The 15,483-nt window shown below is 36.7% G+C and overlaps 2 protein-coding genes across 2 annotated transcripts; one reads left to right on the forward strand and one right to left on the reverse strand.

Annotated features, from left to right (window-relative positions):
* Positions 1-315: 315 nt before the first annotated feature.
* LOC124166014 (protein PRRC1-like) lies at positions 316-8,587 on the reverse strand. The gene is made up of 7 exons (XM_046543590.1): positions 8,295-8,587; positions 7,912-8,203; positions 7,550-7,791; positions 7,052-7,154; positions 4,501-4,692; positions 1,824-2,013; positions 316-740 (listed from the first exon to the last, which is right to left on the reverse strand). Exons 1-7 carry the CDS (start codon positions 8,383-8,385, stop codon positions 630-632), a joined length of 1,221 nt encoding a protein of 406 aa, XP_046399546.1. The 5' UTR covers positions 8,386-8,587; the 3' UTR covers positions 316-629.
* Positions 8,588-8,668: 81 nt separating this feature from the next.
* On the forward strand, positions 8,669-14,100 carry LOC124166015 (vesicle transport protein USE1). The gene is made up of 7 exons (XM_046543591.1): positions 8,669-8,968; positions 9,053-9,102; positions 9,299-9,377; positions 9,464-9,611; positions 11,198-11,373; positions 13,425-13,566; positions 13,648-14,100. Exons 1-7 carry the CDS (start codon positions 8,810-8,812, stop codon positions 13,686-13,688), a joined length of 795 nt encoding a protein of 264 aa, XP_046399547.1. The 5' UTR covers positions 8,669-8,809; the 3' UTR covers positions 13,689-14,100.
* Positions 14,101-15,483: the final 1,383 nt, after the last annotated feature.

The raw sequence follows: 15,483 nt of genomic DNA on the forward strand, positions 1-15,483 counted from the left end.
AGTAATGAAAATGAAGACTGCTTATATTTACTGTTTGATTTACCACATGATTTCAATGCTAAGCACATTGATTTAAATAATTATAGTAATTCTTGATGAAATTGACATTTTATCCTGAATACATCAAATTAATCATGAGGTGGTTCAATGTCAATGGATTTTCAGTGCATTCTGAAATGATGAAAGTGCTCTCAACAGTTGTTTCATTTGAAGCTTATGCAGTGCCATGGCCATTTTGTAAGAGAGACAGTTTCCTAGATTTTTATAGGCATTATTTATTCTTTTTAGATTTTTTTTCAAATAAATGCTATAAAATACAAATTTAAAACATATTTATTTTTTTAGCTTCTTTTGTAGTTTGCCAGTTTAATGACTTGTATAAAATTCAGTTTTAGATTACTTCTTAACATTTCAAGTATATATATATCTTTCCACCAACTTAAGTTCAATGCAATATTTCTAGCTACATGAAGTACATAATTTGACGAGATTAATCCTCCGGCAAACTTCTCTTATTCTTGCATTCCCTTAATGGTAAAAAATGTGCATACAATATATGTAACAACATTTATGTAAGAAGTATGTCTATATATTTGTACATTTACAAGATATAAATTTTTCAAAAATTATCAACCAGCCAAACTATTTTTATACAGCCCTGCCAAAGTCCTGGCTGCCGTCAGCAACATTTCACGTCTTGATACGCCAGTCAGCATTTGATGCCACTCTGTATGGTCCACCTGCAACAAGACAGACATTTGTATGTTTCCTTGAATTTATGACATTTTTTTTGGTACCAAGATATTTTGCAGCTGCATTACACTTAATTTGATTTTATTATTCTGTGCTCATCCCACAAATGGATTCAATATTGATCCTTGCTTATCACGGGCATCTAAATTATGAAAAGAATGGACTAATTATCGAATATTAAATATTCAAGCAAGAAAAATGGTGACGGTTCCCCATTTTCATCTCAGGTGAAAATATATATTTTCTTCATATATTTTTCGTCCCCTCTAGAAATCACATTTAATGAGGGTGGCTTGTTTCCAGGCTCCATTTTTTTCATGAAAATCAAATCTTGTAGGACTAAGAATCATTGTCCCATTCAGGATCATGATATGCATATGCACATAATATATTTGAGGTCAGTTTCAGAGAATGCTTGCTAAGCTTAATTTGTAAAAAATCTTCAGGAGAGCCACTGAATTAGATTCATTTTAATGAGCAACTTCTTAGCTCAAATTTGATGTTTTTAACAGTTTCTGTCATCAAAAAGGTTGCTCATTAAGACACATAATTGCAAATTCATGAAAAGAATTGGAAGGGAAAGATAAGTAGCAACAAAAAAAATCTTCCTCTTGGTAGCCACTTTCTTTTAAGTTCAAAGTGAGAAAGAATAGAGACTATGAAGTCGTTAGAGTTATAGTTCATTAGTTCTTTAGGGTGAACTGTTCATTGAGGGAAGGAATCACTTGCAGGAGTTTAAACGATAACTAAAATGAATTTTTCTGGAATAAATTTACAAATGAATCAAAATATTTTAATTACCGATGTAGTAATTTCATACCATAGTATGCTCCCACATTAATACATAATTGTGGATAAAAAATTATCTCATGTAGGAGTCATTTGAAAATATTTATCGTAATAACTTCCTTTTGATAAAATGAGAAAAAATGATTGAATGGTAAGAACAAAGAGGCAAGAAATATTTTAATGCTCAAGACGAGATTCAAGACCACAAATTACTTGTAAAACAATGGAAAATAGAAATCACTACTAGTGCAGTTCATCGATACTCCACAGTAGGCACATACCTGGAGGTGCTTAGCCATCAGGCTGCCAATGGTAACAGAGAGACCAGACCATGAGAGAGGATAATCCTTAGGAGTTTCTGCCTGTGCCTGAGCTACAATTGATGCAGGCACAGGAGTCATTTGAGTATACGTATGGAGCTCAATTCCACGATGCTTATCACTCAGAACAATAACACTCACTTCATACCACCTGAAACATCACAAAATTAGTAAAGATCATTATGAAAATTTATTACATATACCAATTATGTAGTTAAAACAGTTTTGAGGCCAACGACTAAGGGAGAAAGAGGATGAAATTTAGACAGACATCTTGGGGAATGAGCATGAGAAAGGAAGAGAAGTAACATTACACTCGGCCCAGTGATTATTTAACAACACTTTTGACTGCAGATTTTATCATGATGTACAACCCAAAAATGAGGATTATAATTTTTTTTCTCCACTAAGTACACATTGTATATGAAGAGTAGAAAGTTCCATGTGATTTTGATTATCATTTTGTCATCCACAACGTACATTAAACCAGTTTCAATGTAAGTGACTGAAATGCTCGACAGTCAGCATGTAAAATAAAAGACCCTAGTATATTTTACAAACTATGCATCCCATTTCACATAGATGCGGGCAATTGACTGGTCGCCGCATTTCATATTTATGCAGGGTAAAACTGTCTTCGTCTGATCAGTTAGGTTCAGCCAGCCAATTGCAATTAAAGCAATTGCTGTATTCCAGGTAATGAAAAAACGGAACAACAATGTCCGTCAAAGGAGGTTGCCTGGTTACTAGTAATCTTCTCCCATATCTTTAACCAAAGATCAGGGTCTTGTACAAATCGTGCGGGATAATTCTAATCCAATTAATAGCACAATGTTAATTTCCTATCCATGGCAAAAAGATGTTATGTACTATTATCTCCGATCTCGCACTGATTCACGCAAATTGCTTGGTCTGCTTCAGCTGTCTGCATTCATGTGTAATCACAAACCTGTATGTGTGGCCCGTACAAATGTGTATGATCTGCTGTGTGTTGAGGCCACGCGAATGGATTCTCCGTGTACAGACGGTGGGTGCTCAAGTAAAAGCTTTCATTAATGTCAATGGAACCTAGTCTAAATGGGAGAAGCAAAAAAAAAGAAATTAACAGCAGAATAGGTGAACAGAGCATTCCACCAAAAGAAAGATCTACTTACGGCAGGGAAGTTAAACATAGAAGTAAGGAAACAACTTATCAGAACTTATATTTGTAGTACGTTTCTCTATGGAAGTGAGGCATGGACAATGACAGCAGAGGAGAAATCGAGGTATAAGCCTTCAAAATGTAGTGCTACAGAAGAATTTATGAGGATCAAATGGATCAACGGAATAAGTAATGAGGATGTCCTAGAGAGAGTAGGAGAGGAGAGAAGCCTCATGAAAACCTTGATAAGAAGACGGAACAACCTTATAGAACATATCTTGAGACAAGATGGCCTGATGAAGACAATTGTTGAGGGACAAGTAGATGGTAAGAACAGAAAAGGAGGACCTCGAACAAAACAAATGAAACAGGTAAAGAAGGATGTGAAAAAGAAGAAATACGTCGGTGTGAAAAGATTAGCTGAGAGGGGATCTGTGTTAAACAATCTTAGGATTGTTGACCAGTGATGATGAAGATTGAGTACACTGTCCACAGTCATGTAAAACGGGCCTACCTACTTGCTAGAAAATGACAGAGATGAGCAAGTAAATATAATAAATGTTCCAGATGAGGTCCATGATATGGGAGAAGGAATCTAAACCTTTCAATAATTGGATCCAGGGATTGCCCAAAGGTCATTATCAGCAGGAACTGAGTAAGTTTTGGTGGATTAAATAATTTTTATGAAGGGAGTAGAACCGGAGTTGAGGGAACTGTGCCTTAAGCATTCATACAAGCTTTAATTTCCATGATGATGAATTACTTGATGGTATGCATAACCTCTCAGGGACAATGAGTCAGAGGTATGGTATGCATAAACCAGTGGTTTTTTGGTATCTAGCAAAAATTTTTAAATATCATTCGTAAAGCTGGCAAAATAAAAACTTCAATTGAAGAACCACCTCAAAGATTAACATCTTTTCTTCATTTCAATCACAGAGAGAATTCGAAACATGAGGGGAAGAGTATGCCGTACCCCTCTTAATACACCACTGGCTTATGCCACATCTCTGTGTGATGAATGGAGGCGGGGGACAGTTACATTGCTAATTCGAGGCAATGACAAAAATTGATTCAGATATAGTAGCTCAAAAGATCTTTGGGTAGAACTTGCATGACTATCAATATAGGGAATGTTTTTATAATGAATGAAACAAGAGTTAAAAGATTTACCTGACTTGCATCAAATAGCATTTGAAATACTTGGATATCGCTGCAAATATGCAACCTGCATAAAATCTACACACATCGAAGTGATGATTTTCTGGTCCAAAAAAATTCATTTTATGGGCGTTTTACTCTACTTACCGAGTTGCTAGCCAAATTGAAGCATCTTCATTATAGCGTTATAACACACTAAGCTAAGTCAATATATTGAGTCAGAGCACTTAAGTATGTACCTCAAATTGCAGTAATCAACACATCAGACTGAAATATGTATGACAAAAATGCTACTTTGACACATACAGCACAGAGAAATATAATACGAGAAATTACCTTTCTTCGGTGGCTTCCACAAGAAAACTTTCAACAGCAACAAGAGCCGCAAGCGTATCATCAACTGCAAGGGAAGAAGAGGATCTAGGTGGCAAAGCGCGAAGGGCAGCAATTCGTTCCTGAGCACCTTTTACACCAGCCATGAAACCCACAGGTTGAGCAGCAACAACGGATGGCTGAGCAGCAACTCCTCTGTTAAATAATCAGTTATAAAGTTAAATAAGAAACAACACCACTGACACAGCAAAATTCTCTTCCACATGCACACTATTTAGCAAGTTTTTATCCATATTTTTAGTTTTCACTCATACCCCATAACAAACATTAGAACCAAGGGCGTACACAGGATCAGAATTAATGAGGGGGCAAGCCATGGTTATTCAAGTTGTAACATTTAAGCATGGAAAAGGTGAATGAAACCGACATTTTAAGAAAACTATAACAGCACTTCAGTATTTTTTTAAATTATTGCCTTGAAAAACAGTATTTCAGTTAAAATTCTTATATGTACTTCCATGGGTGTAAATAAAAGTTTAAAATTTTCGTTTCAATCCAGTCCCGATTTTCCTGGAAGACTATCACAATTTTTGCTTCAAGGGAGGACAGCTGCCCCCTCCTGCCCATGATTAGAACACTAAATTATGTGTGTGAGATATAGCATAGCTTCAATACTAATATGAGCTGGTTCAATACAATATTACAGCACAAAACATGTACATCTCTCTTTAGAGTTGAATAAGAATTGAATAGTAGGGTCAACTTTTATTGAAACAATTTTGTATTTACTATACCTCGACTGTTTTCAATACACTGCTTTCAAGAGGTCATTATCAAGTACTGATAGATGCATTGAAACGGGTCACTGTCTAGAAAATATAAAACCGTGGAAAATACTTATTTGTTTGATATTCATTTTGAGATGTATTTCTATTAATATAACATGCCAAGCATTTAAATTTCATAGAAGAAGACCTACATGTATGAGTTACAAAACAAAATTGATAATGCTAAAAAGCTATCAATATTTTCCTCAATCAGCTGCTGATTATACTAAGTAATCCTTCCATTCTTCACATGAAACATCAAGATACCTATTCCACAAATGTTAAGATTTGCACAGTTTTTTGTTTGGTGACATAAAATCGAGTAAATTTAGAGCAATGTGTAATGTAATGACTGCACTCATTCTTCTCCACCTCCCACCGACTTCCGTTCATTGCTCGCTGTTACTAACAATCTCAGGGTAGGGCTGATCGCCACTTGAGACTCAAGGGGTGGGGGTTGGAATGAGCTAGTGTTGGGTCAGCATAAACGAGGTGGACAATGGTTGCACGGATAAGAGACATCTGGAGGAGGGTCAGTTGGGTGAATGAAGCATGTCATAGAGCGCATGTTTAGCATTCTCTCATTAATTAATCACCCTTTTCCCTCGATGCGTCTTTGACGAACCTACCAATCGTTCATTGATTTACAGTGAGCACCTAAGGTTCAGTAATGGTGGAGTCATCTCCATGTCGATCTGAATTTTTCTCTACATTAATAAAGGGGACTCCATTAAAGGAGGCCCAAGAAAATGGTTATCAAGTGTTATATCTGTTGCCATTTCGCATGCATTTTACACATTGGCTCCACAAGGCAAAGGTATCTTGTTCGGCGTGACTTACATCATTAACTATAGTGGAAGTGGTCTTTTATGATTGACAATAGTCTTGCATGCATTAAATGTGTGGTTTATATGATTTATTGGCTGTTGCATATTACTGTTGTGTATCTCCTTGCCAAAAGTGGATATGGAAGACTGGTAGCACCTCAAGTGGTGATTTTGAAATCTGATTGTGATGCACGCTGAGCGACAACAAATGTAATGGCAGACTTGAGAATCCTCAAAAGGAATTTTTGTAGGATTACCATACCTGAGTGTCCAGCCCCAAAACCTTATGAAAACACATTAAATTGTCCTCCATGATCATACCTCTTCTTTACCCAGGGGTGGATACAAATGGAGTTCATGACTACTACAGACACGAATCTCTATACCCTGAAAGCTTAGAAGAGAGAATATTCTGTCTTGGGTCAACAGGAAGCAGTAAGTCCCATAATATTAGGGGAAAGCAAACTCTGTGATTGCTTTAATATCATTTTCCATTATTACTGGCAAAAATACATAAATACTCTTTTCCCATTGGTAAAGCAGGGTAGAAATAAGACCAGACATAGTATCTCCCCATATTTGATGTGGTGCTTGAAACTGATTAAGTATTTAAACGTAATTTATGTTCTGTACTGTAACATTCTCTGGTGTGTACCCTACTATAAATTAAAGATAAACCTATGCTATTTATCTTTAATTTACATGTTTAGAGTGACTCAAAAAACTAACTTCCTTCTTCAAATTTCTTATGCCTTTTGTTCGCAGTTACTCCAGCAATGACAATTAATCATTTCATACATTTAAGTTAGAAAATACTGTTGTCTTATCCCCAACAAATAATGAGGAGACTTGTTTCATAGCAGAGATATATCAACAAAGAAAAGAGACAACTTTACTTACACAACTGTGGCTCTTCCAAAGACAGTTTGAAAAGCTTCTCGTATAGGACTAACTTTGACTTCCTTGTCGGAGGCAACAATAACATCCATGTCCCCGCCTGAATCTAATAAGAAAACCAAAGAGGTTTTATAAGTATCTTAATAATATGGAAAACAGAAGAATAACAAACAAATCATTTGAGATATTCATCATTGATATTAAACAAGGATTCACACTGTGATCATAAAGTGAATATCTATAGGCGTACAAGAGCTTATAACACGACCGATGAGACTGCAATAACAGACCAACCTCAATTTCAATGACCACAAAGAAAGAAGAAAGCAACAGTGTAAAAATAAATATGTATGTACCTTATCCGGCCTAAAAATAGTAGCTGGCAATGCAGTGCCAATCTTCGATAGGGAATGAACCATACTCTTCCTTGTACCCGAACATAATTGAAAAATGCCAGTTCTGGATCTAATTTCTACGCAATCTCTGAAAAATTATACTCACACAAAAACTCCTTCATTTGAGGGTCAAGGGTTGTAATCATTGAATCGACTGAGTTCTTGGCTTTCTCAGCCACTTTGGACAACAGACCTCCACTGCTGCCAACAGCATCTTTAACCCAGCCCATTAATCCTCTACCACTCAACCCTGGAGTTCCTTCGTGTCCAAAATCCACATTTTGTCCCTCTTTGGTTCCATGAGTTTCAGGGGAACTGGCAGTTCCCTTGCTCGGTGGAATAGCAGCACTTGTCAAAAGAATCAAGATTTTAATTCGTTACATGATATTCAAATAACTAAATTCTGCAAAACATCAATTAAATTGCTCTGTACACATGATTAGCAGTGAACATACTGAGGCAATTTACCTGAATTTCGGATTAGCTCGTTCTAACACATGCGCAGGAACCTGAGGTAAGCTGGCAGGAATTGGAGATACCGTTATGGGCTGTGTTTTTGCATCAGATAACGCACCGATTTGTGTTGACGCAAGGCTGGAACTAATATTCCCCGAGGTAACTTCATCCTTACTCTGAGTGACAGGAGGTGAAGGGATGGCAAAGCTCGGAAGAGTCGAAGGAGGAGACAAACTAGAGAGTAAATTTGTTCCTTTTGCAGCGGAATTTTCCGAATACATCAATCCTGACCGGGGTTCGACACCTATGGAAAATGAAATATTGAATTAAGTGTTAAATTCCTCCGGGATAGAGACAGATTACACCAATTACACATTTAAGTAACAGTTACTAACTTGATTTGGACATCACATCACTTAAAGACATAGTTTCCACTTTTTTATCCACAAACTCAAACGACGACTCTCCGTTAGAATCTTCTTGCATTCTGCCACGTATCCCCCAAAATTGATTATTTCATTTGCAACACAACACACCAATTCACATAGAATTTTAGTGACGAACAACCTTAATAGGTTAATTCGAATTCTAATGAGAAATTACACTATTTCCATGAAAAGCGGGTACACGAACACACATGGAGTGACGTGAAATACACAGACTTTTACACTGACGACCTCAAAACATTCTCTCCAAAACAATGGTTCTTGAGGTGCTCGGATCACGATCGGCGATCGTCAACAAAACAAACAAAGCCTGAAATTCGCTGTAGCCGCTGTCTGCCGCTTGGCATGTCTTGAAGTCTGTGCAATCGGTGCAATTGTAGAATAGCTATTGTGAAGTTAGGTTTCATCTGTGTTTCGTTTCATTAGGAGTGTTATTTCATTAACGGAAGTTGATTATTGTGTGAATGTATGCTTCCCACCTGGGTGCTTATTGCTTGTTGTCGGAAAGCTTTCATATCGGCACGATGGAAGTGTCTCGGAAAGAAATCAATTTTAAACGCTTACTCAGCCAATGTGAAACGTTAGTTTTAGAAAATCCAAAAATGGATTGGAGGTTAGAAAAGGTGAGGATTTAAATTTTTAAATTTTACGACTTTGGCTTGTGTACACCCGAAACATTTGGTGTCAATGATCTCCTTTCGTTGCAGTATATTGCGGCCCTGGGTCCAATGGTTGACGAATTGCACACAATTCCCAAGTAAGCTGTGTTTACATGTATATAAATATTACTAAATATACTGCATCGTTGTCAGTATTTTGTATGAGCTCAGCGTGGAAGAATGTTTTCTAACTTATAACCTGCAGTTCATTTTACATTTTGCTTGAAATCTTCAGTTTTATGCGGGTATTATATTTTCTCTCGTCACTTAGTTGTAAATACCTCCACTTTGCAGCAAACCTAAGAAGGACGTAATGTCGGATTACACGAGAAGAGTTCAGTACCTTAAAGGTCTTCTAGAAACAACCAAATTGGTAAGTGGCTGCTGTTGAGAAGGGAGTCACCAACAGCTCCCGCAAGATAGTTTGCGTAAGATAAGTACTTACACGTATTTACGCAGGCTTCGCCCTCGGAGAAAGTTGCTGCCGTGCAACTTCTTTCCCATGCTCCTGCAGCAACATCTGAGACAATAACGAAGGAAATACATCAAAAATCCACATCCCAGTTCGTGCAGGAGCTCAGGGATCAGCTGTTTCAAACGGATAAAGGTACTAGAAATGCAGTCATTCATTTATTACATGGTACCTTCATCGATAATCGAAGGTATTCTCTTCTTAAGTGCTGTAAGTTTTCTGTTGATGAGTCATAGATTTTGTGACTTTAAAGATCCACTTTGTATGAACTTGTTGGGTTGTTATCAAAATTAAATTGCAACTGGTTTTCTGGAAAAATATGTTTGTAAACACCGTGCCAAACTTGCATAGCAAAATTTTGCCTTCCCCTTTAGTTTTACTTTACCCTAGTAAAGTTTGACCGCTCGTGGTTTGCCATCCAGCCCGTATTAATTTTTAATCGACCGCTTACCTCATACTTCATAAGTTCTATTATGACATTTAAAAAATATGTTTTAATACATTTTCATCATAATGCGGTGGAGTATAAGTATGTGTGTAACATTCTCTTTATGGGTATAAGAAAGATCTATGAATGAAGTAATGAGTCCATTGTGCCCGTCACCCATGGACGCCTTGCTGAAGGGCAGCTGGTCCCCAATGGGTTAATCCCTACCTCCGTGACCTGCAGGAATGATTTGCTCAGGTGCCTATTCTGAGTCCTAATCGGGTATTTCACTCAAATTTAAAATCACAAGTCATTGAAGAGTTTGGTAGATGTAAGGAAAAGATATGTCATGAATAAGAAAAACAATCTACCTCATTCAGGCATTCTCTTGTAAGTTTAAATCAAGAAAACATGAAGGTTGCCACCCACTTTTCTTGAGTTGATGTCATTAAACTTCTTGTTGATTTATGTTCAGGGAGGACCTTTCATTTAGAGAAGTGATACTTCACAAGAGTATAACTAATAACCATTGATGGTGATTCCACAGGGAAGAGGGCTTGTTGAGAAGCTTTTGCTCTGCTCACCATTAGAATGTGATGTCATCCTCTTGTCTGCGAATGGCTTAAAGCATTGATTTTTTTGTCACCAATAGCTCAAGAAGTAGACAAACGATCAAAAAACAGAAAAATCACACTACTCTTTATTTTTCAATCTCCTATCACAATCGGCAATAAATAAAAACTACGAAACAAGCCTCATACCACCTGCATCTGATGCAGTCCATTATTCTCAGGAGATGCAGTAATCACATTATGTTTTAGGGATCAGTGAGTACAGGCCTACTATCATGATCGCACCTAAGTTGACATGATCGATATCTTTTATCCCTTTTGTCTTACTGTCATTATGCTTTCTCGATATGTGGGAACATATTGAGAATGATATGGTCACTGTGACCCTATCTTTCAAGCTTTTGTTGTTGATTGTTTGGAAGAATCTTTATTTATTAAATTATTGAATCAGTTTGGACTGTGGTGGCCACAACAGCGCAACTGTTTGCAATTTGGAAGTGCATTGAACTGTTTTATGGACTCTGTTTTAGGTAAAGTACAAATCAATACAAAACGGACTGCATTTTTCAATTTAATTGACTTCAACTTATTATGCTTATAAATGTTGTTTCCTCATCCTTCCTTTCCAATGTCCTTAATTATATGAATGCATTTTGAATAATGTATGAATTGTTATAAGTAAATGCTTTTCAATTATTTCATCTTGAAATTCCAAATCTCAGTTGCAGATGAAGGATTGAGACAAAGAAAGCAGCAGTCTACCGATGGTGACTTAGATGCATTGATAAAATATCATCATTCCATGCAAGAAAAGATTGCAGATGATATGATTTTATTGACCAGGAATTTGAAGGAACAATCCATGATTGCAAATGCCATTATAAAAAAGGATGTAAATGTGAGTATCTTTATTTTAAATACATTTTTGTATTTTTAACACACACTCATAATTACTATTCCCTAATCTGCTCTAGTTGCAGATTGTATGTATTATGTAAGTGAGAAGTGCATTAGGATTAGTAAAATTTTATATGTACTAACATACCTACCCATTTTCGACTCAAATATTCTATGTACTTTCCATCCATCTCAATTCCTGTCTATGTCCACTTCTTAAAATCCTGAATCCTAATGTCTTACTTTTTCCTTATAGTCTAAGTTTACATCTTATATGAGATTATATAGAGAGACAGAATCTGATTTGCCAGATTTAGTCATTAGAAAATGTTGCCTGGTTGGGCATTTGCAGTCAGGCACCTCTTCTTGTGTCTTGTGACAGAGGGCATAAGGACGCCAGTGTATCAACATAAAATAGGAAATGCACATGCAAAATTCCTCCTTGCATTTATCTTAGTTCATTTTTGTTCAGGGGGGAAAAAGCCCTGCACCTATCTGTTTGGCGAAACATCTCTCTTAACCCTTTCGCTGCTACAAGCGGGAATACCCGCAAAAAACATTATGGTTATTGCCTGCGACATGCGGGGATATTCCACGACTTTCAAAACACTTTTCCTTTCAACACGACATGCGGGTTAAATATCTACGTTTTCGAAAAACCCTCCCTTCGGTCGTAGGTGCTGTCATCTGCTCGAAATTCTAGCGGAACTACGTCCATTCGTGCGGCGACATTCAGCGACGTCAAATGAATGATTCAATTCATTTTTTTCTGGATAATAGGCAAAATAATGGAACCGATGAAAAATATATTGAAGCAGCAAAAGGGTTAATTTAATTGTTTCTCTAAAGCACTTCATGTAACAGGTAACCATTGTACCCGTTCACTCTTGCTAAGCTTTCATCCTTGGTTTATATTAATTGTTGCTGTCAGTCCTGGAAATATTGTGAGGTTCTAATATAATGTACTCTGTGATGCTTTAAAAGATATTTATTCTTACATGCTCGAGCTATTTAAGCCTAGCACGTTGCAGCTTCTAATTTATTTAAAATCTGTGTAATGCTTTCTGTAGGGCTGTAGCAGTTTTTGATGACTCACACAGATATCCTTTTTATTTTATTAAGTTTGCGGTTTAAGTCTTTCTGGACCAAAACCCATATGCTCACTATGTATTCAAGGTGTGGCCTGATGAATATAGCTCCTCTCGTTTACTTTTTCCACTGAAAATTTTCTCTTACTACCCTTGACAAATTCTAGCATCTTCAGGGCTCTTCCAAAAATATTGCTTATATCTGCTTCCTATGATAGATTCAAAGTTATTGTAACTCCCAGCTATTTCTCTTCATGTGTTACATTAATGGCAACATGATCCAAAACATGTACAATGGTTTCCAAAAGTTTCTTAACAAATTGAGCGGCGCCACTTCTGCTCCTCATTAGAAATTGAGCTTCACTTACTGCTATTATTGTCCTTGGTATTGCCCACTTATATTTCGTTTGTTTGTAAATAGATGTTGTTCTCGAAGGTAAGAGCGTAGAATATACCGTGTTATTGCATATTTATCTTTCTTTCGTTGATTTATTTAGTTGAAAATGATTTTTTCGTGAGCTCCAATGACTTTCTGGCTCCCAGAGTTCCTGTCGGTTTGTATTTTGCGGATTTTAAGCGTTGCACTGCATACGTTGTAGCACATGCGTTGCACATGGTCGTAGCTGGACGACCAATGCAAGAAATGCAGCATTGTGGACTTTTGTGGGATTCACCTATGGGTAATGCCTAGATTCCTTAAGGAAATATTGCCTCAGGATGGCAGCACACTCAGCAGCTCCTCACTGTGGGAGCAAGTGCAGGGGAGTTAAGGAATGGGAAAGCTACTGCCATTGGAAGATTTTCACTTCTTTGAAGATTTTATTAGAAATTTTCAATTAAAAATAGCTTCTGTTTTATGTTTACATCCTTGTCCATATAAATATGCATAACTTTTATTGAAAATCCAGTTTTGGTCATTATAAATACTAACACTAACGAGAGATTTGGCATTTTATTTCGACAGACTATAGAAAAATCCACAGACTTGGCTGAGCAAAGCATGACACAGTTGAAAATTGAGTCTGAGCGGCTGGAAATGCACAGGAAAAAGGCTAGCAAGTGCTGGGTATTTGTTATTGTGTTCGCCGTGATTATTATTTTTGTTTGTGAGTAAGAGTGCCTTGAATGCCTATATTTTTCTTTAGTGGTGTATGGAAGTTTGGTAGTAATGACATTTTGATTTCCAGGGACTGTGATTTTCATGAAGACATTCAAGAAAAAAGTGTGATTAATTCATGGAATCGGTCAGACATGTTTCATACTTCAGAGAAGATAAAAAGACAAATGCAGGCATGTTTTTATCTCAATATGTGCTCCATGAACAATTATTCTTAATTGTGCTTCTCGCCACCAGTAGATGTATTTACATGAAGCATCTACTTTTTTATTTTTGTATTTATATTTATCAAAGTGAAATATTCGAAGCCTGCTACAATGAGGTAAGCTAGAAAGACATTGTCCCTTTCGAAGTTATTGGGTGAATTATGGCCAAATTTATGTCAAAAAATATATATAATGGGTTGGAAATCATTAATTTTTCTGTGATGGTGCATTTCAAGAATTTTAGCAGTAATGGATGTTTTGCTTCAGAGAGATGGATAGATATGTGAAAAATTTATAAATGTTAATTTAAATGATCATTTGTGATTTTTATTGGCTTTTTTTTTAAGGGAATGGTGATGTTGGTAATGTAGTTGTAATATCCATAGGTGGATCTAGGGGGGGAAGGCACAGGTGCACGTGCCCCCCCCCCAGACCCTTAAAAAATAGGCAGGATTTTATACAGTCCCATTATCATTGCGTTCGTTTTGTATTATGGGGTATCCTTGTGCTCCCCCCCCCCCCCAGGACAAAATCCTGGATACTGCCTTGCTTGTGCCCCCCTGAGAAAGAAATCCTGGATCCGCCCCCGGTAATATCTCTTAAGTAGTTCTTACAGAATACATCCAGATCATCAATAGAGTCGGTTTTACTCTATGCAAGATTATTTCTCTTTCAAGTGGCAATGAAAATTTACTTTTTTAAGGCATTTTTTTTCAAATTTAAAAATATGTATGTACTTGGTTTTAAATATTTTTAAAAATTCAATATTACCCTTTTTAATCAGTAGAATGAAGTTCATGAGTTTAAGTCAACTTCACAGATTTTATATCTGATGCCTGAAGGGGAATTGATTGTTAAACTGTGTATCTTTTTTAATCAGTTATACCACATGGCCTTGGGTCCCTTCTTCGACCGCCGCCATCATGACAGGCCTGGATGCAATTAAAAATCTTTTGAGTGGTTTCACGAGATCATATCTAAATGTGAATGTATGCAGGTACCTAACTTTTGGAAGTGCAATATCTTAGCGGGTTGTCCTAGCTAAGTGTAGTTAGTTACTGTGTTGTTGCTCTAATATGCAAGAGTTACTTGAATTTTCTGAGTGCAGAAACGTTTTTATATGTTTTGACTGTGGCATTTACCCAAAATCTGTATGGATACCTGGATATCTAGCATTTGGACACTTAACCTCTCTATAAAGATCGCTAAGGGGCTTAACTCTTCCAGAGCAACCCTCATAGCAGGGTGTCTCTTTGCACTGGCTGGCTGCTAAAATCGTGAACTCCCACAGCCCAAGGGTTAAAAGTTCCATACTTAAACATCCCTCAAGAATTTGAGCCTCCTCCAGAAGAAAATCTTAGGTCCACCAGTGTCTCTGGTGTTATGCCGGTATTATGTCTTATGCTAATATCTCAGAAATAGTCCTAATTGCGATGCTGGGAACTGAACCTTACTGAACTGAATCTGGAATAGTTGTTGTCCAGTTTTGGATCATGATCAGGATGGTTTATTAAATGGAGTTGAATGTACTGTTCCAATAGCTTGCATCATTCTCAATAGATTGATGTGTTTACAGTTTTGTAAGCAGATGTGTCATTTGATGAAGAAGTATCTCAGAACAGCATATTCTTAAATCATTTGTAATTCTTGCAAGTGTGGTAATAATGAGTTAATATTTACCTTCATTTTGATTTCGTAGA

The sequence above is a fragment of the Ischnura elegans genome, chromosome 9 (genome assembly GCF_921293095.1).
Source record: "Ischnura elegans chromosome 9, ioIscEleg1.1, whole genome shotgun sequence".
Taxonomy (NCBI): domain Eukaryota; kingdom Metazoa; phylum Arthropoda; class Insecta; order Odonata; family Coenagrionidae; genus Ischnura; species Ischnura elegans.